Below are 27,937 nucleotides of genomic sequence, written 5' to 3' on the forward strand. Positions count from 1 at the left end.
GGGAAAAAAATAAAGAGAGGCAACATTATATTTCCAACCTACACCTATAAAGTTCTTTCCAAAAGCACATCTACACAGAACAGTTTAATTTGGAAAAGACCTGTAAGATCGAATCCGATGATAAATCTAATGGCACCAAGCCCACTACTAAACCATATCCTTAAGCACCACATCTACGTGTCTTTTAAATACCTCCAGAAATGGTGACTCTTCCACTTCCTTGGGCAGCCTATTCCAGTGCTTGGCAAACCTTTCTGTGAAGCAATATTTCCTAATTCTGTAATTACCACAGTCTTAGCCACAAACGTTAGGTTCCTCAAGCAACGGATAGAGCTAAAAACCCCGCACGGGCTCCGGATACAGCCTTAAGGGATTCCGAACAGGACCTTCAGCAGTCCTACTGCCAGCCAGACCTCAGACTCCTGCTTCCCACAGGACTGGGGCACTCCCCTTTTCAAAGCGCCGCTTAGTAAAAAGCCCAAGCCAGTACCGGCGGCAGCTGAAGAGCCAGCTGCAGCTCCTCGCTCACTCCCGGACCCCAGTGACAGACAATATCCCGAAAACGGACCCCTCCGCCGCCGCCGTCACCCTTTCGCCTCCCGGCTCCGCTATGCCGCCCCACGCGGTGGCCTCCCCAGCACCACCCGCGGCAGCCACTTCCGGGGGCGCTACGGCGGCCGCCGCGGGACACGCCGCTCCACAACCAGCGCGCGGCCGAGGTTCCCCGGACACCGAAAATGCCGGCAAATAAACTAAGATTCGGTCGAGAGTTTGAGAAAGCAAACATCCTTTCTCAAGCGTTGGCAACACGCTTGAGGCGTGATCTCCATCCGTGTGCAGCCAGCCGCACAAGCGCTGCTTACAGGATGTGTTTCCTGCTTACAGGCATGGGTATAAATTTTCCCAGAAATCTTATGCATATTCTGTTACTTTCCAAGGACTCATTTTAACGTTATCATGAACTTCACAACAGTCAAATCTCAGAGTCTGGGAGCCAGTTTTTTGCCTGACCTTGCCTCTGAGATGGGGAAAGGCTGCAAACAGGTTATTACAGAAGAAGACACATCTGTTCAGCACAGATCATACTGAAAATGAGACGGTACCATCTTCAAAGAATGAAGTGTCTGGGAAAAAAAAACTGCTGGGGAAAAAAGCATGCTGTCAGAGGAACATTCTGTCTGACTTTAAAAAAATACAATTACTTACATGCAACTTAACTCTACTTTAGCTTAAATAAAAAATATTCCACTTGTTGTAATAGTAGAATCATAGAATGGTTTGGGTTGGAAGGGACCTTAAAGACTATCCAGTTCCAACCTCCCTGCCATGGAGCAGGGACCTGTCCTACTAGCTCAGGCTGCCCAAGGCCCCATCCACCCTGACCTTGAACGCCTCCAGGGATGGGGCATCCACAACTTCCCTGGGCCCTGTGCCAGCGCCTCACCACTCCCATGGTGAAGAATTTCTTCCTAATGTCTAATTTATATCTTCCCCCTTCCAATTTAAAGCCATAGCCCCTAGTCCTGTCACTACATACCCCTGTTAAAAAGTCCCTCTCCAGCTTTCTTGTAGACCTTTTCAGGTACTGGAAGGCCGCGATAAGGTCTCTCCAAAGCCTTCTCTTCTCCAGACTGAACCAACGCAACTCTCTCAGCCTATCCTCATAGCAGAGCTGCTCCAGCCCCCTGATCATCTTGGTGGCCTCCTCTCGACTCGTTCCAACAGCTGCATATCCTTATGTTGGGGATTCTAGAACTGGACACAATACTCCAAGCGGCAGTAACTACTCCTTGCATCACCTCCCCCGGGGGACTGGGACCCTGGCGGGGCCGCTGCGGGCGGGCGGGCGGGCAGGAGTCAGGGTGGGCTCAGCGCCTGGGCGGCTCCTTCGCCTCACCGCTGCGCCGTGCTCCTCACTCAGGGGACCACGACCAACACAACAACCACCACACATCGGCACCGTAGCTACTTCTGGGGTCGCTACGGCGGCCGCGGCGGGACACGCCGTCCAAAAGCCACCGCAGGGCGCGCGCGCGGAGGAAGGCGGAAGTTCCGGGCCGCGTTTCCTGCCGCGCGCGCGGGGCCGGGACTATGGCAGCGGCAGCGGCGGCGCTGAGGGGGCTGCGGGCGGGCTGGGGCCTCGGCGGCTGTCGCCGGCTGCTCACGACGCCGCCCGGGCCCTCTGGAGCGCTGAACCCCTTCGACCGCCGGCTGAAGCGGAAGCAGAAGAACTGGGCGGCGCTGCAGGCTGAGCCCGCCAAGTGCGATTACCTGCGGGAGGAGGTCGGGGGGGGCGGGCGGCCGGGCGGCCATGGGAGGGCGGAGGGGCCGGCCCTGCCCAGCCCTGCGCTGACCGGTGGGCTTTCCTCCTAGGTGGGCGGCAGGCTGGCGGACAGGGTGTTCGACATACCCCGGTAAGGCCCTGGGGGGAACCCTGGCTTGGCAGCACCCCGCTTCCCTCCCAGCGGAGACGCAGGGAGGGTGGGCCGCGCGCGGGGGTCGGGAAAGGGGCTTGGGAGGGAGCAGAGCTTCATGCGGTACCAGAAATAGTTACTGCTAGAAAAAGGGGAGTAGCTTTTATTTAAACCAAAGTAAAGTTTCATCTAAGTAATTGTGTTTTTTAAAGTCAGACAGAATGTCTCTTTGATAACATGCTTTTTTTCAAACAGCTTTTTTTCCAGATACTCAGGGATCTGAACAGGCTAGACTGCTCGGCTGAGACCAGTGGTATGAGGTTTAACAAGGCCAAATGCCGGGTCCTGCACTTGGGGCACAACAACCCTGTGCAGTGCTACAGACTGGGGGAAGAGTGGCTAGAAAGCTGCCTGGAGGAGAAGGACCTGGGGGTGTTGATTGACAGTGACTGAGCATGAGCCAGCAGTATGCCCAGGTGGCCAAGAAGGCCAATGGCATCTTGGCTTGGATCAGAAACGGTGTGACCAGCAGGTCCAGGGAGGTTATTCTGCCCCTGTACTTGGCACTGGTGAGACCACACCTTGAATCCTGTGTTCAGTTCTGGGCCCCTCACTACAAGAAGGATGTTGAGGCTCTGGAGTGTGTCCAGAGAAGGGCAACGAAGCTGGTGAAGGGGCTGGAGAACAAGTCTTATGAGGAGTGGTTGAGGGAACTGGGGTTGGTAAGCCTGGAGAAGAGGAGGCTGAGGGGAGACCTTATTGCTCCCTACAACTACCTGAAAGGAGATTGTAGAGAAGAGTGAGCTGGTCTTTTCTCCCAAGTATCAGGGGTCAGGACAAGAGGGAATGGCCCCCTTGTGTTCTATAATCGTCTCTGTTTGCAGCCTTTTCCCATCTCAGAGGCAAGGTCAGGTGAAGAACTGGCTTCCAAGCTCCGAATTAGCAAGAGATCTGACTGTTGTGAAGTTCATAATAACATTAAAATGAGTCCTTGGGAAGTAACAGAATATGTATAAGATTTCTGGGAAGATTTATACCCATGCCTGTAAGTGGGATATACGTCCTGTAAGCAGCGCTTGTGTGGCTGGCTGCACACTGATGCTGTGAAAAGCCAGACTCGATAATCAATGTTAATTTGATTGTTAAGTGAGGTATTCTTTAATGCAACGCCAGGCATGCAGAGGATCACTCCACCTAATGTGTGTGCGACTAATGAAACTGATTATATGATTTTTATGCTGGTTAAAAATATATATTCATAAAGTTTCTGGGAAACACGTATTTATTATTTTCCTTAAAATAGGTGTGTCTATTATAATCAGTTCTCAGAAATTATTTACATAAGTTTCTTCTCCTCGGTGCATGCGCTCTGCCCTCTGTGGGTTGTCTTCAGGGGTCTCTGGATGAAGGCTGTAGATCTTCCTCACATTTAAACTTTCAACTCTCCTTCTTGTGCATGCTCTTAGACTCCTTGGGCACCTCTTCAAGGTTGCATCTGGTCCTAGCTGGTTCTTTCCTTTATCATTGTGCTAGTCCTTGTTATTTGCCTTAATTAGATATAGTCACATTCTTTCCCATTCTTTCTAACTGCAGCCTTAGTAAAAGTCCTTATTTAAGCATAAGTGTCCAGGCACAGGCTAGCTAAAAGTTATTATTCAGACTAATCCTACAGTTTAGTTCTAAAATCACAAAATCTGTACGTAATATTCAAAGATATAATACGTTAGCAACTTATAACAAATCATTTCTTCCTTCAGCATGATTGATGGAGATCACTCCCTCATGTTGCCCAGGCCTGATTAAAGGATTCTTGCTTTCTAAAACTTCAAAGCGAGTCTTAGAGAGTTTATTTGCCAGCGTTTTCAGCATCAAATATAGTATGCTTAATATTGCCTCTGGAGCACTCAGCTCAGGAATGACATGGACTTGTTGGTGTGGGTCCAGAGGAGGGCCACAATAACGATCAAAGGCCTGGAGCTCTTACAAAGAGAGGCTGAGAGAGTTGACTTTGTTCGGTTTGGAGAAGACTCCATGGAGACCTTATTGCGGCCTTTCAGTACTTAAAGGGGGCTTATGAGAAAAATGAGGAAAAACTTGTTAGCAGGGTATGTAGCAGTAGGACAAGGGGTAATAGTTTAAACTGAAAGAGGAGAGGTTTAAACTAGGTGTTAAGAAGACATTGTTTATCCTGAGGGTGGTGAAACACTGAAACCCAGAGAGGTGGCAGATGCCCCATCCCTCAAAACATTCAAGGTGAGGTTGGATGGGACTCTGAGCAGCATTAGCAAGTTAAAGATGTCCCTGCTCACTGCAGCGGGGTTGGACTAGACCTGTGGAAAGTCTCCCAACCTAAACCATTCTATGATTCTGAAAGTTAAAATAGCTAAAGTCTTGATTATGTTTTATGTTGCTAAACTTGTCCTTTAGAACATTTCCTCTTGCCTTGGATGTTGGCTCTGGAAGAGGTTACATAGCTCAACATTTAACCAAGGTACTGGCTCTTCATACTTAAAAGCGTTTAAAACAAATACATTTTTATTCCCCTATTATAACTTAAACGAGTCTTCTCAATCTTGATGAGGTAAATCTCTTCCCTCTACCCAACCCCGTAACTGTAGCCCAAAGGTGTGTGTTGTGCAGGCTGTGACTGTTGTCACTGAAGACCAGGCCAGCAGCACAAGGGAAGCTCTGTTGTATGACAGACCTGATCGAAAAACATACGTATCCTTACTCAATTTTTGTTGGACACACTTAGTTGTTAGGGAATTATCCTTACAGTCTCTTCTAAATGGTGAATAGTTTATCTTTCACAAACCATACCATACATATAGGTGTTTCACTGGCTGTTAATCCATGCTTTATATCTGACTGAACGTACTCCTGAAAATGCAGAATGTGTTTTCTGTTGCTACTGTGACCTCAGCTGTTCTTCCTAAGAGCGATTAGTAAATATTATGTTGGGGGAAAAATGCTTTCTGCTTTATGTAAAGCTTTATCAAGTGTTAGGGAGATTGCTTCCAGCTTAATATAAATATGTGCAGGCATTCAAAAAAATTGCTAATGTCAAGTTATAAAACAACTTCAACCTCTGATAGACTTTTAAAATTTTATTTCAGGAAACCATTGAAAAGCTTATTCAAGTTGATATCGCAGAGAATGCTTTGGTAAGTAGCTTTCTGAATGCTAATGTGCTTAAATTCTGTAATGCACGATAGCAAAAAGGGTGAGTTTCTGATTTTTTTTTTCTTCTAACCTATCATTAGAAAAATGCTTTAGAATCTGAAATCCCTACAGTCAGCGTTGTAGCTGATGAGGAATTCCTTCCTTTCAAAGAAGATACATTTGATCTTGTTGTTAGCAGCTTAAGGTATGCATTAATAAGTTATTTACATTGTATTTTTTGGATAAAGGTGTTAAAGATGTTAATTAGTTGGGAGTAACTTTAAGGAGGAAAAAGACAAAGATAAATAGTGCATTAAACATCAGTGAGTCATGCTGTATGAAATGTACTTGCTTATTTGATATGAGTACAAGTTAGAAAGACTGCTTTTCTGATGGTCTTATTTTGTTGTTTGTTTGCTTTCCTTCAAGATGTATGTAACTTCTCTCTTCTCTGTGTTTTGTCTAACTAGTTTCCAGGTCTTGATTCTTCTCAGCTTCAAAAAAAAACACAAGCTATTTGTATAAACTTTAGGTTTTATTCTGTATCATTTTAGGCAGGCATTTCAGAACTTTTGCAGCTTGAGAAACTAGTTCATTGCTTTGGCTTCTGAAACATACTTAGGTAATGTAACAATTTATTTGCATCCCTACATTTTATTTAATATGCCGTTATAAAATGTGCGCTTCTGTTTTTTCAGTTTACATTGGGTAAATGACCTTCCTAAAGCTTTTAAAGAGGTAAGAAACTGTTTTTCAATACTAAAAATCAGCACTTGCCATTACCTGCATTCAGGGTGCTCTGTACTTCCAAGTCTTTAAATAAGAGGCACAGAAATAGCTTGTGTTGCACACAATATTTTTCACAGTATTTTTGGCAGTTTGAGGAGCATAAGTGATACTTTTACTGAATGACTGTCCCACATCAATTTGGAGTAGTCTCAACAGCTGAGATCATTGTAACTAATGTAAACTGAGGCAATGCTGTTGATTTTATTGTGCTAGCTCTTCTAACTAGTAGTGCAAGAATTGTCTAAATCTTACTTCTGCAGAACTGGTTTATGGAACTAGTATTTTTGTCTTGACTATTTATTTTTAAATTCAACTTTAATCAGACAAAGACTTTTTGATTTTTAAATGAAACAAATCCTTGTTAAGGACAGAAAACTGAAACTGTTGCTGAAAAAAATCGGATTTTGGAATATTTCAGCTCCTTTCCCACCCACGAAGACTAGTTTCAGATCAGCTAACTTGGGAGCAAGAGCAAGGAATATTTTAAGCATTTTGCTGTTTTTCATTTATTTCAAATTGGTCAGTCATTGCAGTGCTATTCTGTCACCTGTTGGTATGAAGAAGAGTACTCTGCTGTTACAGAAATAATAGAAATAGAAATCGGAATTCCTTCAGTACTTAAAAAAAGGGGGGGAAAAAGGGTTTGGGAGCAAATATCTAATTTTCTCTGGAATTTTAAGTGTTCTGCGGAGTGTGAAATATTTTTACCACCACAGTAAAAATAACTGACATATCATAATGTCCCACAAAGGGGAGGGAATTAGAATTCTTGGCCAACTTCCATTGTGAATGCTCCTTACTTTGGGACCACTGGTTATAACTAATGGAAACTGACTTAAACTGCTTAAATTTCTTACCTGTCGATTACAGGCTTCTTTACTAGCACAAAAAAGGTAGCTTGATTAATACTTAATTCAAAACCAGTTTAAAAGATTTTAGTTTCAAATCAGTAAGGGGAACTGTTTGAAGCTTTTGCTATCTTGTTAGCCTGATTATGTAATACAGCTCTTTGGATGCTTAAACCAGGGATCATTGCCAGCTCTTAAGAAATAATGAAAGCATGAATCAGTTTGCCTTCTCGTGAGGAAGGGGGCTAAGACTTAGCAGAAGAGAAAGAAGCTCATCAGCCTTGGCATTTGAGTCATGATATTGCTATTCTGGCTAGTTAAAAATAGGCAAGGGTGGACAGAAGAATTACGTTATCCTGTCCTGCATTCAGATATGCAGAGGTCACTACTAAAAACTAAGGCCTCCGGTTCTCTTAAATCGAGCCATTAAAAAGTATTTTTGGTGTCCTCATCTGAGAAAGTAAAAGTAAGCAGAAGCTATTTTAATATACGTTATTTTCAAAAGGAAATTAATTGAGGATATTGTTTTAGGAGTATCCCACTGAAAATAGTTTTATCCTGGATTCCCACATTGCATTCTGTGTTTCCTCCTTGTAACTGTAATTTCTGGGGATTCACTCTTTCATAAGAACAGAATCTGCTTTCAAACAGATTATTTATCTTGCAGTGTTAACAAATGCTTTGGTGCACCTTGCCTTGTGGGATGCAGTCAATGTTAAAAATCTATTGCAACTATTATAAAAATTACTATTAAGTTAATTTAAAAAGAGTTCTAATAACTTCTTAGTAACATAGTCTTAATAACAAAACCCTTTTGTTGTTCTTGTAGATTCACCAAGTTCTCAAGCCAGACGGAGTATTCATTGGTGCAATGTTTGGGGGAGACACTCTATATGAGCTTCGCTGCTCTTTGCAGCTAGCAGAATTGGAGAGGGAAGGGGGATTTTCTCCTCACGTATCACCGTTCACTGCTGTCTCCGATTTGGGACATCTGCTGTCGAGAGCGGGCTTTAACACCCTGACTGTGGTAATTATAAATAAGAGAGCAATCAGAACAATCCAGAACATCAGAGCTGCTGGTATATAAAAAGTACCATTTACCAATAGATTAGTAATGTACTGCTTCCTTCTGCAAGTCGTGCCCCTTGCTCAATAAGTGTCTGAAATAGCCTCGACTGCCTCTGTTCTCAGCTTCACTGTGATTAATGAAACCAACTGAAGTGTATCTTTGGCTAGTGGCCCAGCAGCATTTGGATGGTCTTCTTGGAGAAATGTCAGAGAATGTTAAACCTGCTTGAAAAAAACTTCAGACACTGTTGCTGTTTCTTCTAAAACCCAGAAGAAAATAATGGTATTTCAATTAAAATTTGATTGCATCTGGACTACTAAAGAAAACTTTTTAGAAATGTTAATATTCTGAGAAATATGCAGCTTGACAGCCGTAGCAGACAAGTAGCTCATTAGCAGCTCTGAAGGCTAGCATAATGCTCCTGGTTTAGCTTGATATGATCTAAATGCAAGCTTCTCAATTCTTTTAGGACACTGATGAAATTCAAGTCAACTACCCAGGGTTGTTTGAGATTATGGAAGACTTGCAAGGCAAGTATATACTTTATGGAAACGTTTATATTTTCTGTTATTAGTGGTGCAGGTGCAAAAGAGTTTCACTGGTTGTTTCTCAATTCCAAATCATAGAACCATACAATGATTTGGGTTGGAAGGGACCTTTAAAGGTCATCCATTCCACCTCCATGCAGTGAGCTGGGACATGTTCAACTAGATCAGGTTGCTCAGAGCCCTGTCCAACCTGACTTCGAATGTTTCCAGGGATGGGGCCTCTACCACTTCTCTGGGCAACCTGTGCCAGAGTTTCACCACCCTCATAATGAAAAAAAAAAAATAAAAAATTATTTCTTAAAGAACTATAAATAAAGCTTATTGTAACAGTGGAAGCATTGCTTTATTCCTGATCTCTAGTGAGTCAGGATGTGATGCCTGTTAACATTATGCCTGTGTTGGGAAGCAGAAGTCAGATTTGCTACTCTGTTGTCCTGCTATGCATTTTCTGCTTCCCTTGTATTCCCATTCTTTGTGAGCATGTTCAGTGTAAGCTGCTGAAAAGCCCTTAAGAGGAAATAGGAGCATATATTCCACCTTCTTACTTTTCCTGCAAGCCTCTCTAATTATCAGGACATTCTGGAAACTGCTTTGGAATGAGAATAAGTAGACCCTCAAATTGGAGTCTAATGGGGTACAAAAAAACAATTGAGGTATTTAACGATTGAGATAGTATTCTGGTTGCATTTGTCATGGATTATAAAGTAGTCATTCATATGTGGTCACTTGTTACTTAGAGAGCAATTCAGAGTATCTTCTTACTCTGGAACAGCTGCTGCTGCTTAGAATAATTCCTTAATGAAAATAAAACTTAATTCTCTGCAGTAACATTCAGATGCAGTAAGTGATTAAGCAGATTAGAACTGCAGTTATTAAATAAGTATTAAAAATCTCTTGGGATAGTAATTTTTATGCTTATCTGTTCAAAAAATGTATGAGTGATGTGTCTGAATAAAAGCTTTATACTTGTGCTTTAACTAAACTATACTAGAAAACCTAAATGTTTGAAGACAAGCTGAAGGAGTATTAATTTGAAATCATTCGTAGAAATAACAAACTGTAAATTGCAAAGCACTGGCACTAAAAGACTTGGATTCTTATAGGTAAGAAACTCCCCTAATTATTTGTGGTATGTTCTCTCTTACAGGGAGATTCAGATGATTCTGTACTTATTCTGGTTTAATAAAAATCTGTCATTAGTGCATGATGCTTAACTCATGGAATATGCTGTATTTTCTTTTCTTAAAGCTAAAACATGTTTTTAGGTATGGGGGAGAGTAATTGCTCTTGGAATAGAAAACCTCTGCTACACAGGGAAACAATGTTAGCAGCTGCAGCAATATACAAGGGTAAGTATTTGAGAGGTAATGGGTTAATCTGAAATTACTCTAAGAATGTATTTTCAGTGTCTCTCACTGACCTCTGTGTAAAAAACCCCCACATTTTGGAATACAGAAAAATACCATTATCATAGAGGTATTTTTAACCTTAATTATAATAACAGCATTTGAACTGTGTTGGTGCACCGCTGTGAGATATTTTTATTGTCCCAAATCTTTCACCAAGAGTCATAATGATAAATATGTCATACTTAGTTCTAGCGTTCTGAGAACTAAGTATTTCTTACAACTGATGTTCTGTGTACCTCTTTCTCCTTCTCCCTTCATGCCCAAACAGAAATGTATGGAAATAGCGATGGCTCAGTACCTGCTACGTTTCAGATCTTCTACATGATTGGCTGGAAATTCCATGAATCACAGGTAATGTGAAGCTGAACTCTTTTCTGATTGAAGGTACTTTTTAAATTACTAATGCTTTGAAAGCTTTTTACAAAATATTTTAACTCAAGATTAGCCCTATAAATATTTTTTCTTTTTTTTTTCTTCAGGCACGACCAGCCCAGAGAGGTTCTGCAACGGTTTCACTTGCAGATCTGGCCAAAATAGATGGACTTATTTCGAGAGGAAAGAAATAGTTCTTCATCAGAAATGATATAAATGTAAAACTTCTCATTGCATATAGTCTTCATTTGTGCTTATTTTGTGGTGACATTCTGCAATGATGATAATCTACACAGAGAGTTGGGTTTTTTTACTGCCTATGCTACAACATCTGCTGTGTAAAACGGTGCTCTTTTTTTTTATTGTTTCTAGAAAAATACTTCAGTTTTCTAAATAGATGCATGCTTTCCCCACTCTTGATTAAATTATTATTCTCAAATATAGTGCCTTTTCCAGCATTTCAGTATTCAGACTTCTCTAGGTATGATCTTGAGTCTTTATCACCCTGCATTATTTTTTTGTTATTCCTAAAGGATGGTAGATAGTAGTAAAAGGTAACAACATCATAGAATCATTAAGGCTGGAAAATAAGTCCAAGATCATCCAGTCCAACCATCAACCTAAGACCACTGTGCCTACTAAACCATGTCACAAAATGCCATGTCTACACATTTTTTGAACACCTTTAGGAATGGTGACTGCACCACTTCCCTGGGCAGCCTATTCCAATGCTTCTTCACTCTTTCAGTAAAGAATTCTTTCTTAATATCCAATCTAAACCTCCACTGATGCAACTTGAGGCCATTTCTTCTTGTCCAATCACTTGTTACTTAGGAGAAGGGCCAGCAGCTGCCTTACTACAACCTCCTTTCAGGCAGTTGCAGGGACCAATAGGTCTCTCCTGAGCCTCCACACTAGAGACTAGTAGTTGGTGGCAAGTGTATTTATAAGACATCCTGTAAGAGAAAATATCAGCAAACACGGAGATCTAAATGAATGGGGTTTGTGGGTGGGAAATTATGGGTAAAAATTTACTGTCAGTTATTGTTTGTAATTTGAATGTTTGACATGTATGAGAAAGTCATTAAGTTCCATATTACAAAAATATCTGTTTGCTACCCTTTGCCTACAGCCCTCAAATTCAATTACTTTTCCTTCTACCCCCAAAACTAGAAATGTTTCTGATCATGTATAGTAGAGCTTAGCCATAAAGAAAGCTAGGTGCTTCTGACAGATTGTTATATATCATGATTTGACTTAATTTACTGAAAGCTATGTGTGAATACATGTGAAAGGTGTGGGTTTCAAATTAGTTAATTGGCTTAGCTTTGGCATTCTCTGGAGTTGGTAATCTTTGAGAATTCTGTGGCATTTTTTTGTCTTTTATCTCATAGTAGTTGAAAAAAAAAGTGATACTTTATCTAAATATTAGTTAAAAAATACATTTACACCTTGCTTTCTGCTTTTCTAATATAAGACAGAAAAGCGTGAGGTAAGATTTTTTCTGAGGTAAGATTTTTTCTTAGCTGTGAAACAGAGCTATGACTTTCCCTGTGTATAATTGCATTACCACAAATTTATATTAGTTACGAATACATCTTGTTAACCTGAGGTGTTTAGAAAACGATAACCTACTCAGGGATTTCATTTGATTATAGTACTGACAGGGAATGGTAGAGAGACAAAGCATGAAGAATACAAAATCAGGTATACCGAGTCAATTCTAGTGTATCTAGGTGGTGTAATCGTGCCGGTGAAACAAAAGCTTCTCTAGGCTTGTTGTAAGAAGATTATCCAGCAGGTGGAGTTTAACCAAATGGTGTGATACAGACCAGACGGGCAAGGTAGGGAGAAGCCATCACATTCTGTCAAGGGTTATTGAATTATGATTCAAAGACTAATACGGATATTGAAGTTACCTCCTACTGCTTAGCTAGTGTTCAATTTTCAAAATCGTAGAAGATCAATTTAAGGGCCTAATTTATGGGTTAATTTTACTTGCCAGGATGTGACTTCAAATAAATGAGCAGAGAAGGTACAAAACAACATAAGGAGGGCAGAATCTGCTGTCCTGCTTTTGCTTACAGGCCTAATCCATAATTCAAGCAGAATGTGTGCATCTTCCATTTTCCTTAGAACAGAACAGTAACCCTCTTGGAAAAAAAAAAAAGGAGAGTCTGTAAGCAGTCTAATAACCTTTGTAGCCATTAATCAAGACTAAAGCTAAAATGAGAATGTGTGTCTGAAAGCCTCCATTTTTTTCGTGGTTCATCAGTGGACTTAGTACAAGATAATACATCTCTCTGCGGGTCCTCTGTCTTAAATAAAACTAACTTGTTTGCGGGAACACTCTCCAGCTTCCCAGTTTTCCTTTCTTTGAAGTTGTGTGTCAAATGACTGTGTAACTTTACTCGTTTTTTCCTTAGTAGGTTAATTTCTAGTCAGTTGAGCTGGCGGCTGTGACTCAGATATGTTAAGGGAATGAAGAGGTGGACTGTGCTACATAAATGTTAATTGGAAAAGTGCACCTACTGTGCTTGTTTGAAGCACTCGAGTTATGAAGAAAAGAATTTCCAATTTTTAATTCCATATTCCGTGAATGGAGTACTATCTAAGCAGTCAAGTAGGTAGGAATGTGGTTTGGCAATGGGAAAACGTACCTTCTGAAGAGGGAGAAATAGAGTAGTTTTCTTCCTAGCACTTGGGGTGGGGGTATTAAGTTAACTTGGAAAAGGGTCAGGGAGTAACAAATACGGCATTGGAACAGTATTGGTTGTAATTAGGGGACATACAACTGACAGGCAAGGCGTTTGTTTCCCTGGATGACTATGTTTGAATAATGGTGCTTTATGTATGTTTTTCAAGGTAGTTAATTTTTTTGGTAGTATTTCTTGGAATTCTTGGTTACTCTGGTTTCCACTAGTAATTTTTGTTGTATGGCACCTGAATGACTAGCTTTGGAAACAGTTTACTATGAACAGATTTTTTTTGTCACGCAAGGCTCTCTTATATTTCAGTTCTCTTTTTCAGATTTAAGTCTTTATGGCTTTCTGAAATTCTAATGAAGAAGAATATGGTTTCCAGTTGCTAGAAATTATTTTAAACTCTTAAGTGCATGTTAAAAAACAGCATTTACAGAGTAATTAAGTTCTAAAAAGTAGTTGCTAAGGTGACATAATGCCTCCTGCAAGCTTAGTTAGTTTTAAGAATCTTTATGGATAATACAGAATGTTTTTCTCCTGATTGCAGAAGAATGGAAAAAAAGAATGCTGGGAGATAATTGTTTTGACTACTTAAAAGTCAGGAGGCCATAAGTGATAACAAAAAAGCTTTAGAAGCAACATATTTACACTTAATGAACGTTATTTCTGAGCCTCATAAAAGTTCTGAGGGTCCAAGCAATGGGTCAGGGAGCATGTTTGTTCAATGTCTTTGATTACAAGACCTGCCAATTTGTAGATTTATGCTTTAGTCTGCTTGGAATATAGGGGTGACAGTGAGGCCCTACAGTCTGTAACACATGCAATATGATTTCACACTTCCTGTGCTCTCAAAAGACTGAGAATTGATGAAGTTAAAACATGGGAAAAGATTCTTGATTACCTCTAATTTATGAAAATGCCAGCAGCAGAAACTCAGAAAAAACACATACAAAATAAAATATAACTATGGTTTTTACTCTGCTTATGAAAGAAATAAATATGACCCTTTTTTAATGCTTTCTAGAAGCAAGCTAAAATTATACTGTGTCAGTTGCAGGGAGGAGAAACACACCAGTCTTTCATATGGTGTTTAATTGAAAATTCCTGATGCAAAGATCTGATCTAGCGGATTAAATTCATTAGAGCATCTTGTTCAAGAAGCCACATTAAGAAGGTAGCATGTATGTTAAATCTTTTAAATTTTCATTTGGCCAGCTCAAGTAGTTAATATCCACTTTTGAAAGATGTGATCTCTTTTGATCTAACTGAGCTGTTACTTTGAGGGAGTACAGTTACTGTGGCAGTTTGATGGCAATCAGTCTGAGTCCTGAAGCAAATGTGACCTGTACAGCTAGTTGATTCATTTCCTGTGTATCTTAGGTGCCCTCAGGTGAAGAAAAAGGAAAAAGAATTAAATAAAGGAAAACCTGAGACAGTTAAGTTTTAGCTGAAGGCTGCATACTAGTGTGAAGTAAAAAACACAGGACACAGTATATATGCTTCTTCTAGGGGAAAACAATTTGTGGCTTAAATTAACTTCAAGTGGTTTGTTTTATTAATAGCTGTAATTAACTGTTAATCTGCACACTATACATGGAGGATTAATAGCAGTAATATAACAGATAAATGGCTGTACTAAGCTCTTACAAAACCTTAGTAAACACCTTCAGATGCCTAACACCCATCTACAGCAATCCCTCATGGTCACCTATATCCCTTTAACAGGAGGTTTGGGTTATAAGAGCCCCCCCTTGTAGGAGTACGTTACCCATTTTACATCCATCTTCCTTGGACATGTGGATGATTTAGCTGAATGCTTACTTGTGCTGTTTCCTACTCTGCAATAATCCACCCACCTGCTGGGACAGCACCCCACAACTGATGTTGTCCAGGCATTTTTGCCAAGAGGATGCTATGTAGTTTTTCCCTGCGATCTCGAGCTGGTTCTCGGGGTACAGGGTACATTCATAAAAAGACAAAGTCGTCCTACAAAAGGTTTCTGTTTGGAACCCTGTGTTGGAGCAGTGATGATGAATACTGGGGGATTTTACTTGGGCTCAAAGTGTTCATGATAGGCCACAATGTGTCACAATATAGCAGTTTTCTACTGATAATTCTTATCATAAGGAGAGGTTCTGGTTTCAGCTGGTTTCTTCTAAGTAACTCCAGCATTTTGAGTTCAGTGTGAGGATAGTGTTGGTAACAAAATTTTTCACAGTTGTTACCTAGGTAATGTTTATGCTTAGCAGGGATAGAATGGATTCTCTTCTCAGCACCTGCTGTTCCTGTAGTTTCTGTTATAAGAAGAATTCTAGAAGAAAAACCTCTAATTTTTGGATTATTGCCAAGGAAACTAAGGACTTTTCTCAATTTCCCATATTTTACAAGTAAGCGGATGTATGAAGTAGGAAGGAGCAGCACCAGGACAGCTGACCCATGCTGGCCAACAGAAGTATTCCATACTATGGAGATCACACTCCATATATACATGGGAAGTTTGCTGAGGACTTTCCTGATGGCTGCTGTCCCTAGGGACCCATGTTCATCCTCCTGCTCCTGATGCCCACTTCCCATCTGCCATTGCATTTTATCTGAACTGCTGTTCATCTGTCATTCACTGCTGGGGATGTGCAGTGCATGACCACTACATGGGCTGAGTACAGCTTTCTGTATTTTAGCAGTAGTAGTAATATTAGTTTTTTATTGTTTTATTAAAACTGTTCGTATTTCAACTTAGGGTCTTTTCTTTTTTTTTTCCCCTGGTTGGGTGGTGTTGAGAGAGCAGCTGCCTATTGTTTGCCCCTTCAATGAAGGAGGCTTAACTTTTGCTGCACTAATTAATCCTGATTCGTGCATTTGTCTTTCTGCATCCTATAGGGATTCATTACACTATGTAGAAATAGAAGTACAACTTGAATTTGGGATCTGCACCTTATGTATGACTGCTGATCATAGAACTCTTCCTTTAATATTGCACCCAGAGTTTGTGTGAGTACACTAAGAAAACAAAGAATAAAACTACCGTTGTGGATAAATGTGTTTTTACCATGAAAATATCCATACTTCTGATCAAATATAATTTCTGGTTTTGTGGATGACAAAACTACAGTGACAGAAAAGCGCTGGATGCATCTTTCTTGTATATTTTACCACCTTTCTAGCCAAATTAACAACCTAAAAAAGTGACTTCTTTACCTAGTGCATGCATTAATTTAAATGGTTTGAAGCTCTTAAGCTGTTTGTCTCTAAGGTTAAGTGCCTTAATATTAAGACATTACTTATTCTGTGGAACTCTTATCCAAAATGGGTAAATTACTAAGGGAATCTAACAGGTAATAGGTCAAATAAATAGTAACTTCAATTTTTTCTTCAGACTGGAATTGCTGTACTCTGTTTTGTCTCTGAATTTAGCCATTAATGGATGTACGTAATACCCCTGTTTTAGCTCTTCCATCATCTCATCTCTACAAAGTGTATACTGCTTTAGCGTAAAGATGGCAGGTGCATCTGTTCTTACCAAAAGCTACTTTATGGATGTTGTTCAGTCTCCCACTTTTTTCGTCCTATATATTATATTTTTCTTTTTTGGAGATGAATTAGTTTAAGTTCTATAATTATTCACTGCTTTAATTTGATGCAGAACTCAATAACATTTGATACAGAACTTCTGATGTTATTTCCTAGTATCAGAGTTGCTTCCACTTCTGTAATGAAAAATGTAATCCCCATAAAAAACCACTTTTGATTATTATACTCCCAGTCAGTATCTTTCCTGACTCAACAGTGGAATGCCCAGTCGTACAGGAGTAATGTTGCTGTTCTGAGGCAATGTCTGTAGCAAGACACTTGGTAGCTTAAATGCTGAACCTCATAGGTAGACAGATTCAAAGTATAAACCAAATTCGTAGCTTAGTGTCCATGTAACATGCGTTTGCATAGCATCCCATCCATGTCTGATATTTTTTGTGCTTGTGAATTTCTTCAGTTACCTGTAGTTGCTTCTGGAATTCTGAAAAATAGCAGAGATGTTGTTACTGCCAAGAGGTTTTGTTAGATCTCAGACAAAGTATTCCTTAGATTGTTTTGCCTACGGGAGTCAGCTTAGAAGGCATTCTCAGAAGGAGCTGTGGTGCCGACACAGCACTGCTCAGTCAACAGACTTGGAGCACTTTTTTGATGCCTAGATGACTGATCTTTGATTATTACCTTTCACAAAACAAACTAAAAATCTATTGGTTTATTTGCATATGAGCTTTTCAAATAGTAGTTTACAGTTAGTTTTTTTTTTCTCCTGGCTCAGTGAATCTTTTTGGAATGGGAAGTGAAAATTTGAACATTGAATAGAGTGGGTGTTTGTGTCTATATTGAGGACAGTTTACAGCATGGTGGCTGATACTATCATATTTGGTAGCTGGGAGTTAATTATCCCTTATTCAGAAGATACAATTTAATTTATAACTTTTATAATTCTTCTGGTTAGCAATTTCAGAGATATAGAATTAAAAGACGATAGTATGGTTATCTGTTGGTCTCTCATACACGTTTGGTGTAGGCTTAGTTGTTGGATTCAGGTTTATGAACCTAAAGGTTTCTTAAGTGCAGGGAAACGTTTCCCTGCAGTTCTCTGTGGAGTTAATAGATCTTCATGAATACAAGAGTACTCTGTTTTTTGCACTCCTTGTTGGTATTTTCCACTGGACAGCTTGGGTTTGTTATCCCAGCTTTCCTAGGTCTCTGAACAGCCACACAGACACTGTGCATAACTTTAGAAATCTTGAGCATGGAAGTCAGAGTCCCTTAGCTGTTAAAGGATCTGAGAGTTAGATGTTGCAGCACTGAGTACTGCAGCATACAAATGCTTCTGTGCACCTAGCTTTGCAGATTCTGCTTTTGAATATTGCTGAATAACTCACTCTGTTTAGCTCTGCTGTAAATATTTGTTTTCTAGCAGTTAACCATCTTGAAAACATACGAACATGATTTAGTAAATATAACACTTGAGATGAATTTACAAATGAATGTTGGCATAAGACAAATGTATTTTAACACTGCAGTTTCTGTGCCTGCTCTCTGCATATTTATTTTCCGTAAAACAAATACGCAGTTTGATTAGCTGCTTTTGTCTTGTGTACAGAAATGGCCTGTTTAATGCAGTGGGAAGTCAAGTAGAAGCCAGCACTTGTTAATGGATGCTTAGAACAGGCACAGTCAGACATCTTAAATTACACTAACTAAGCAGTAATTCTAATTTATTTCTAAAGATAGAAGTATAACAACCCAATTACCTAGTTTCCTCACAGACTGTAATGAGTACAGTTAGCATAAAATTTGCCTATAAATTTAATGGGCAATTTCTTGTTGTGTGGACATTGAAAACTCTAGCAAAAAGAGCAAGCCGTGTTAGAGTCTGTATAGTAACTTGCTGCCATTGTAGACTTCCTTGACAAATTGCATTACTGTAAAACATCAATCAAATCTGTTCAGTACCAGGAGTTTTTAATGTAGTGGCTCAAACAGGGATGGCAGTGGAGTTGAGAGTTCCATCAAGAAAAGAAGGATTTTTTTTTTTTTTTTTTTTAAATCTGGGTTAGCAGCAGGGGGTTTTCCCATTTTAAGATGATGCTATGACTGCAAATTCAACTTGTAATCTGTCAGGTTGTGGCTTTTATCAGGCCGGTTCTGTATGTGCAGGCTCGTAAGAACAGTTGGATCAGTTCTTCTACATGTAGAATACACACAAAGATAAAAAAATACGTATTAATACTCTGCTGAAAGGGGAATGAGAAGCTAGAGTCCTACATCTGATACAGAGGTTCTCAAACCACAGTTCAGGCAGCTGCTGCTGTACATGAGTGTCAGCAGTTGTGCAGTTTGTTGGATAGAACAAGGTGTAGGGCACCTCAGAATTTGTAGCTGATAGAATCCAAAGGACACTTTCCCCTCCCTTCTGAAGCTGATTTGTTTATGATGGGAAATTCTCTTTGTGACCGTATTTTCATAAAGTGCAGTAAAGAAAACCGAGAAAGACATAGCTAAATTGCAGTGACCTGCTGAGACAAAGGTAGTGAAAATTATAGGCCATGAGAAACCATACTTAGTAAAACATGAAGTTTCTTCTACTTTGCCTACGCCCTAGAGAGGGAATAAACAAAGCCCCCAGGGCTTGAAGAATAGAACCAAGTTTTTCAAAGTATGTTTCATGATGGATTTTTGATTTCACCTCTCTTAGGCAAGCAAGTATTGTGGGAAAGAGGATGAAGGTAAGAGACTTTTCCCTATTGCGGACTTCTCGATCGTGAAAATGCTTTAATTACTTCAACAGAACATCCATTTTAAAAGTGCTTTTATTACCTCATTCTGTTAAGTACAATGAATAAAAATAAAACTGTGACTGTGAAAATAGCAGCAAATTATTTCCTTTGCATTAGAACACTGACTTAATGGTATCAACTTTCCTAGGGATTTATGCCCTACCACACTTTCCTGCCTGATAATTTTGTACAGTACACTTGCCAGCCTTCCCGTTTTGCCTTACAATGCTAACTGAACAAATGGGATAGTGTGCTTGAACCTGGGCTGCTTTTGTGGATAGAAGGACCACTATGTGCACTCTGTGGATAATGGCCTGCCAAACAAAACAGGTAGTGTATTAAATGTACTTATTTGAAGGTCCATTAAAAGATGTGTCTTTATATTTCTAGAATTTAACTCAGGGCAATGTAGATTATTTTATTAAAATGGATTATATGTGTACATTATAGAAAGAAATAAGATCTTTCACTTTCTGAAGTATGTAATGTTGGGTGTTCATATTGGTCTTGGGTTAACAGTTGCATTCCAGGTTAGACCCGAAGAATTTTAATCTTGTGGAAGTTCTACCTTTAGTTTATTTCAGAGCAGTAGTTAAAAGCAGGTATTAAACTATTTTTAGTTTAATAACTACCTTTAGTTTTAAGGTACTTTTAGTTCCTGGACTCAATGTAACCCCTTAAGTGAGGGGAGAAAAGCATGGACTAGTCCATTACTGGCCTCCATTATATTGAGCTGTACTCTTCTAAAATAGGAATTCTTATGCAGGAGAAGTGTACTTGGGTGTTACGTTCAGAAAGGATCACTGAAAAGGTAGGTCAAAGTTTTAGATAAATCTCTTTAGAGAGTATATTCCTATCTTATCCAGTAAATCAGTACATCCCTCTTCACTAGTAGCTAAAGAGTAAAGATCTTAATAAAGTGGAAATTTAAACATGTATTCCTCCTGTGAAATGCTTTGGGATTGACAAAATAGAATGAGATGTAAGCACAAAGCAAAGTCCTGTTTCCCAAGAAGTTTCAGATGTAAAAAATGGACATGTGGGAGAGTTTGGGAGCTGGCTGCAAGGCCAGGTAAGTAAGGAACACTGCTTTATAAGACTATTTGTGTTGCAGTTTTCTTGTCTGTGTTTTTGGTTTTTTAGCACAGGTTTTGACCATCTATTGGAAGTAGAACACTTATGCTCTGTAATGAATGTAAAGATCTGTTGAAATGTATATCTTAGGTCTGTGCTGTGTAAGTAACATCTTCTCTTTCTTATATAGCAGAGAAATTCCAACTAAAGGAGGAGCAAGTTATTAAATCCCATACTCAACTTTAATTTTTAAGTGAAAATGAGAATGTGAGATACTGCTTGGGAAAGACGCCTCAGTGTTGCAGTGATTTGAACATAAAACTAGTCTATGTTCTTATAACATTCTTAGGTCAGAGTTTTTTCCACAGTCATTCTCACAGGTTTTGTGCTGCATTTGAGTTACAGTTCAAGATTTCCTACATAAGCTCTGGCACACTGCTTGTTGCACATGTATGCAATCCTCTTTGTGCAACGGTTGGCATTCAGAGTAGGGACCTACAATGATCCCACCACCCACCAGCTGAAAGTCTGACATAAATGTGATCTTACTGTTTTCCTAGTAATCATATTTTCAGCAGTGTTCTTATAGGATAGATGCTGTGAGGTTACTTCGTTTAAAAATAATACTTCAAACTCCAACACAGTGCCATTATCTATAGTATTTTGACTAGATGTTACACCTGAGAAGAAAAATTGTTTAACAGTAATGGGGACATTAAAATCAGTATTCTATGGGCCACAGATGGTTTGTATTTTAGTAAACATGCATCTCTCATGTTTTCTGATATCTTTTTCAGAAATATAGAAGGTGATTACTCTTTTTTTAGTGTCTGTATTTGCAGTTACTGTCACTTGCATCAAGTTATTTTGTCGCTTGTCTAGCTCTGTGGAATACAACTAACTATACATTGCTGACTAACTTTTATTCTCAAAAGGCAAAAAGGCATAATTATTTATAAAACAAAGTGTGAAAATCATAGAATGGGTTTGATTTGGTTAAAGATCATCCAATTCCAACCCCCTTGCAATGGGCAGGGATGCCTCCTATTAGATCAGGTTGCTCATAGCCTCCTCCAGCCTGGCCTTGAACACCTCCAGGGATGGGACATTCACAACTTCTCTGAACAACCTATTCCAGGGCTTCACCACCCTCACAGTAAAAAATTTCTTCCTTGGATCTAATCTAAATCTACCCTCTTTCGTCTTAAAATCATTGCCCTTCCTCCTATCACTACAGTCCCCAATAAAGAGCCCCTCCCCAGCTTTCCTGTAGCCCCTTTTAGGTACTGGAAGGTCACTATAACATTTTCCCACAGCCTCCTGTTCTCTAGGCTGAACAACTCCAACTCTCAGCCTGTTCTTGTGCACCTGGGAGGTGCTCCAGCCTTCTGATCATCTTTGTAGCCCTCCTCTGGACTCAGTTTAACAAGTCCATGTCCCTGCTGTGCTGAGAACTCCAGAACTGAATGCAGTAAGTACTCCAGGTGAGGTCTCACAAGAGCAGATTAGAGAAGCAGAATCACAATTCTTTTAATGCAGCCCAGGATATGGTTTGGAATGCCTGTTCTTGTGGATTTTACTCAACAGTGCAGCATACATTGACCACAAGGAGAATGAAGTTTGTGATGGAGGAGAAATGTAACATGAAAATGTACAGCTGTAGCAGACAAAAGTATGATAATGGTTGAAGACTTGACTTTTACCGAGAGCTAGAATAGCAAAGACAAGAGAAGGAAACTAAGGAAAGAAAGAAGGCTTACAACTGGTACATTGAAGTTCACGTTCAAAATTAATAACAAAAACTTAGAGTTATAACCAACTCAAGATTAAAAAAAAAGTTAAAAGTCATAATATTCTTTAATCTTATTTAAAAATACATACAGAAATCTGAATAATTGCCTCACCTTTTCATGCCCTACCTTTATTTACTAGCTCTCTGCTAGTTTTTCATTTTCAGACTGTGTTGCTTAGAGGTACTCAATCATAAATCACAATGATGTGTTTCATTCCATTTACTAAATGAAAGAGTGCACATCATGCCTGGATTGGATGATAAGTTTGGTTGCCACAAATGCTTTGGCTTAAGACCTTGACATTTATTCCCTCTCCACAGGAGTTTATGTCAGGAAAACTCAATTGTTTGAGCACTTGTGGAAAGTAAATGTAAGAAGTGCCCTATTATGACTGAAGCAAAATCACTGAAAAATGTAAGCCCGTAGATGGTTTTCAGTGCTTTCTGCAACAGCCAGAGCTGACAACAAATCAGACATTCCCTAACTGGTAACACAACTGTGATCTGTGGTGGGATTTTTTAATTAAAAAATAAATGGGTGATGACAAGAAAAAAGGTAAAAGGTGAAGATGTGTGGCTACAGAACTGGAATGTGATTAGACATTCAAATAAGCCTTGAGCTGGGATTATTTTTTTATTGCTCATGCAGAAATGAGTTGCACAGTTGCATGTAAAATCTGACAGTAGGTCACGCTAGTCTGGCTAGAGCAGGTCTGGAACTTTGACCTCCAGATTAGCCAGTTTTTGCAATCTGTTTTCCTTTGCTGAATGAATTTATTACTGTTTTTTTTTAAAGCTGATGATTATTACTATATATTACTCTGAAAGGGATTAAAGGGTAGAGCTACAAACAGTGAAGCTGGCATTTGTGGCCAGTATGTAAACGTCATTGTTCTAAATGGTCCTAGACAGTTAAAGGTCTGGAAGTTGCAGTTTAAGGCAGCAGGATCCTGGTGAGTGTGCCTCTGCAAAGGAAGAGCAGGAGGCACAAAGAATCTCTGTAGTTTCTGTTTGGCCCTTGTTGCTCAGGTAACGTGTAACTACTTAAAACTTTGAATCGTAGAATCACCAGGCTGGAAAAGACCTCGTAGATGATCGAGTCCAACCATTCCTATCTGCCACTAAACCATGTCCCTGAGCACCTCATCAACCTGTCTTTTAAATACCTGCAGGGATGGTGACTCCACCACCTCCCTGGGCAGATGTTCCAGTGCCCAATGATCCTTTCTGTGAAAATTTTTTTCCTGATACCCAGTCTGAACCTCCCCTGGCAGAGCTTGAGGCCATTCCCCCTTGTCCTGTCCCCTGTCACTTGGGAGAAGAGACCAGCACCCACCTCCCTACAACCTCCTTTCAGGTAGTTGTAGAGAGCAATAAGGTCTCCCCTCAGCCTCCTCTTCTCCAGGCTAAACAACCTCAGCCACTTGGAGGGGTGGAAATAAATTGGATGGAATCCCATGGCATTTATAATAGTTATATTTGCTCCAAAAGGCTAACTGGAGTAGAGTCAGAAAATTCCCTTTCATCACTGAATGGTAAGTAGAGCCAAAACACTATCATAGAATAGTTTGGGTTGGAAAGAACCTTAAAAATTATCCAGTTCCACCTCCCTGCCATTGTCGGGGACATCTCCCACCAGACCAGGCTGCTCAAAGCCCCATCCAACCTTGCCTTAAACATGTCCAGGAAGTGGGCATCAACAGCTTCCCTGGGCAACATGTTCCAGTGTCTCACCACCCTTATCATGAAGATTTCTTCCTAATGTCAAGACTAAACCTTCCCCCCTCCAATTTACAGCCATTTCCCCTTGTCCTATCCCTACCTACCCTTGTAATAAGTCCCTCCCCAGCTTTCTTATAGCCCCTTCAGGTACTGGAAGGTCGCTATAAGGTCTCCCTGGAGCCTTCTCTTCTCCAGGCTGAACAACCCCAATTCTCTCAGCCTGTCCTGGATGGGAGGTGCTCCAGCCCTCTGATCATCTTTGTACCCCTCCTCTGGACCCATTCCAACAGCTCGATATGCTTCTTATGTTGAGGATTCCAGAACTGGACACAATACTCCCGGTGAGGTCTCACAAGAGTGGAACACACTATAAGTGTATCCAGAGCACAGCTCTGAATTCACATTTTCTTGCTTTACAGCTCTGCTTTAAAGTGACTTCTCTGCCCTTGAGAATAGGTCTTGGAAGTGGACCAATGTAAAAGTTTGCTGGGACAGATGGCTGAGACACATTAAAGATATGTCTGATTTCCCCATGTTCCCCAGACAAAGGCAACTATGCTAGATTTTACTTAGTTGATGGTACAGCCATTTGGCTCTATTTATTTAATGCTGACACTACAGTGATTACTTAATTTCTTAGGGAAATTTGAAGTGAGAATTGTCAAAAGAAGAGGATAGTCCATGGATCATCAGAGACCCTAAGAGCCAAAACACTTTGATGCAGCTGACTTTCCTAATGACACATATTTTGGTGTGTAGGTGTCTGTTGTGGCCACTTCATCTTTCCTTTATAATTTTCTCTCATATGGGAGATTGCGACTTGCCAAGCCTCTTAAATCATAATAATAAATCAGCTGTAAAACCTCAAATTATTAATTACTGCCTTGTTCCTTGTTAATTTTATGAGGTCCAACACAAAAAATCCGAGACTAACCCTGTATCTTGGGAACGAAGAGTGGGAGGGGAGAAACAAAGAGATAGTTCTAGAACATCTAACCTTTCACAGTGAGATAAGGCTGATCGCTTCACTCAGTATGAGTGGATGTGTGTTCAAATATAGACATTTTCTTACCCTCAGTGGGAAAATGTTGGTGTGCACCAACTCACAAGGCTTTGTCTGTGAAGCAGTTATTAGCTAATAACAACATCACTGTGCTTGAGAACCCACCCTGTTCACCAGACCTGACTCCCTCTTCCCAAAGATCAAGTCAGTGCTCAAAGGAACACATTTGTAATTGGTAGAAGATGTGAAAACAAAAATCATGAAGATCCTCTGCAGCCATTCAGAAAATGATCTACAGAATTGCTTTGAACATTGACAGCACCATATGCAGCTGTGTGTCAACTCAGAATGGTGCTGTTTTGAAGGTGATCATAGTTGATTTTCTTAATTTGTTCAAGAGTTACAGGCACAGTCTCTTTTTTTTTTGGTTGGGCCTCGCAGGTATGTTCAGATTCTTCCTTTTATCTGGTGTTAAAATGAAAATACATGATGAATTATACTTTCTATGTTAAGAATCCTATGATTTATAATCAATAACAGTGAAATGAAGAAAGAAAAATAAAATCTTAACGTAAAACCTATAGAGATTATTTCAAACAGAAGTATTGGATAAAAGTGTTGAGGTATTGACAGAGACCACTACGAAAAGAGCTCAGAACCAGGGCATTTGGAGAAGAGAATTTGGTTGGCATTGTAGGGTAAATTAAAGTCTGGCATGTCAGTTTGGTGAGAGTTGGAGAGTTCTGGGGCTGAAAATGACAAAATGAGGTACCAAGGGTGGGGGTTCGTTACAAGTTGTATTCCCAACAAACCAAAGAGTGCAGGTTGACAAGCAGGAAAAGTGGTAATGTCAAAAGCAACTACTATGGTTTCAGGATCAGAGAGAGAGGAGAACAGATTTAGAGAACAACATGAAAGGAAAGCGGATAGGATTTAGCAATAGCTTAGCTAAAGGAGAAATAGGTTTGAGTGTTCTTATGATGGAAGAAAAGAAAAGGTTTGACAGAAGGGAAGAAACTCTTATTTTGTCAGTTAGCTGGAGGTGGCAAGGCATGTCTTCGATTCTACTGCTAAAAATGGCAGCTGGGAGTACAGCCAGCAGAGATTTAGATCACTTGCAGGCAAAAAAGAGTTTTCAAAATACTGGGAATAGGTGATGTCATTTAGGTGAGAGAAACAAAGTGCACCGAAAGAGCTCCCCTCGAGGCTGCAGGAAAGGAAATTTGTCTTTTATCGGCTTATTCAATGTGATTAAGTTGCAGGAGGAGAAGTTATTACTTCCCTTTCTTTTTTGACATAACAGAGACTGATAGGTGCAATCATCGAAAAGATTAAAAAAAATCATGAACGTAAGATTTAGACTTTGTCAGTGTCTTCCTGGTCATTTGGACAAACCAAAATTCAGTGAGGGAAAGTGAAAAGTATGCTGTGGATTCAAAAGTTTTAGAACTGGTCGAACAACAGGAGCTACTTCTCTGTACAAAAGTTTGGGAGAGATATTCCCTGGTAGTGAAGATAGGAGACTGAAAATGAAAGAAGAGACAGTGTGGAGTGTGGTGTAGGCTGACTACTGCGTGTGAAATTCAGGATGAACTCAATATTTCACTGTGAACAAGGTTGAATTTTAATGCCTAAGACATGAGGAGAGAATAGATTTCCTCTCCCAGAGAGGATGAAAACTGACTACTGTGGCTGCTTCTACCTGCCTGAGAAAGAGTGAGCCTGCAGCCGTCGTAAGCAAGGAGTCAGGCACCCCGTCATGGCAACTGCTTTGAGACCTTGCCAATCTGTCTATTCTTGCCTTCTTATGTTCTGCTTTTTCCATCCCATTGGTCTGAAAAGTTTTCTTTTCTTCACACGAATTGTTAGACAAAGATTAGAATGCACAGGGGAGGAAATCACTTTAGAAGCATCAACAGCAAAATTATCTGGTTTTAATGGACAGAGAAGGCATGCTTCTGTTTTCAGAGTAACTATTTTACTATCTAGAGGAAAACTTAAGTTCAGCAGTAGGAGTTATTATTATGGATTGATTAAAGGATATAGGTGGAGAAGTACTTATGGATATCTATCAGCTTCACTTTGGCAGCTTCATACAATACAGTCCATTAGTTTGCAAAGGCTCCAGTGCAGTCATGTTTACTTGAAAATATCTTGGGAGTTTCACATGTTGGTTTGCTGGATTGGTTATGGATTGCTGTATTAGACTATAGACCTTTAGAATCAACACTTAGGCAAGAGTGAAAGGTGAACAAATTATATTTTAAGATGCCTGGATGAGGAATCTAGTGAATGTTTTTAGAACTGCTTATTCTTGAAGTAGTATTCAACTAAAGTAAGTACTCTATATTTAACAGGAAACATCTTTTTACCTGTTTCTTAAATTTTATGCTTAATTTCCTTCAGTTTTTGAGGTAACAAGATGACATTCTTGCTGCAAGAGATTAATTTAGCAAAAGATAACATTTTTTTTCTTTTACAGCTTTAAGAAATTGTAGATATACAGACTGTACATGGTAGACAATTTTTGACACAAAGAATATTAATGTATGATGGGTTTGCTTCCTCTTTAATCTCTTCGGCTTCTTGGACAGAATTTATTGTTTTCTTAAATAGAAGCAGCTACCAAAATGCATTATATATTATGGTACCTCTTTCTGCTATATCTAACTCTGTCTCACTAAGTAAATTACACCATTTCATAATGTAATCAAGTGCAGAT

The 27,937-nt window shown here is 39.8% G+C and overlaps 2 protein-coding genes across 7 annotated transcripts in view; one reads left to right on the top strand and one right to left on the bottom strand.

Moving 5' to 3' along the window:
- Window positions 1-1,782, bottom strand: part of ESF1 (ESF1 nucleolar pre-rRNA processing protein homolog) — a 32,162-nt gene extending 30,380 nt beyond the window's left edge. The window contains exon 1 of one of the 4 annotated variants that reach the window (XM_054061324.1): window positions 1,538-1,782. In XM_054061324.1, the coding sequence (XP_053917299.1) occupies window positions 1,538-1,693 (156 nt within the window). In that variant the 5' untranslated portion in view covers window positions 1,694-1,782. Of the gene's footprint in view, window positions 1-192; window positions 443-490; window positions 666-1,537 lie in introns of those variants that run through there. The other 3 variants (XM_054061322.1, XM_054061321.1, XM_054061325.1) reach the window with 3 other exon arrangements.
- A 280-nt stretch (window positions 1,783-2,062) lies between these two features.
- On the top strand, window positions 2,063-21,448 carry NDUFAF5 (NADH:ubiquinone oxidoreductase complex assembly factor 5). 3 transcript variants are annotated; one of them, XM_054061326.1, is made up of 11 exons: window positions 2,063-2,283; window positions 2,374-2,414; window positions 4,842-4,905; window positions 5,531-5,578; window positions 5,678-5,781; window positions 6,275-6,314; window positions 8,043-8,240; window positions 8,752-8,812; window positions 10,096-10,179; window positions 10,508-10,590; window positions 10,719-21,444. In XM_054061326.1, the coding sequence occupies exons 1-11, from the start codon at window positions 2,092-2,094 to the stop codon at window positions 10,803-10,805; spliced, it is 1,002 nt and encodes a 333-aa protein (XP_053917301.1). In that variant the 5' UTR covers window positions 2,063-2,091; the 3' UTR covers window positions 10,806-21,444. The 3 variants fall into 3 exon arrangements, with proteins under 3 accessions (XP_053917301.1, XP_053917302.1, XP_053917303.1); XM_054061327.1 differs by lacking the exon at window positions 4,842-4,905 and having other exon boundaries at window positions 2,196-2,283; window positions 10,719-21,447; XM_054061328.1 differs by lacking the exons at window positions 2,063-2,283; window positions 2,374-2,414; window positions 4,842-4,905; window positions 5,531-5,578; window positions 5,678-5,781 and adding an exon at window positions 5,788-6,198 and having other exon boundaries at window positions 10,719-21,448.
- The last annotated feature ends 6,489 nt before the right edge of the window (window positions 21,449-27,937 follow it).

The sequence above is a fragment of the Cuculus canorus genome, chromosome 3 (assembly GCF_017976375.1).
Source record: "Cuculus canorus isolate bCucCan1 chromosome 3, bCucCan1.pri, whole genome shotgun sequence".
Taxonomy (NCBI): Eukaryota; Metazoa; Chordata; class Aves; order Cuculiformes; family Cuculidae; genus Cuculus; species Cuculus canorus.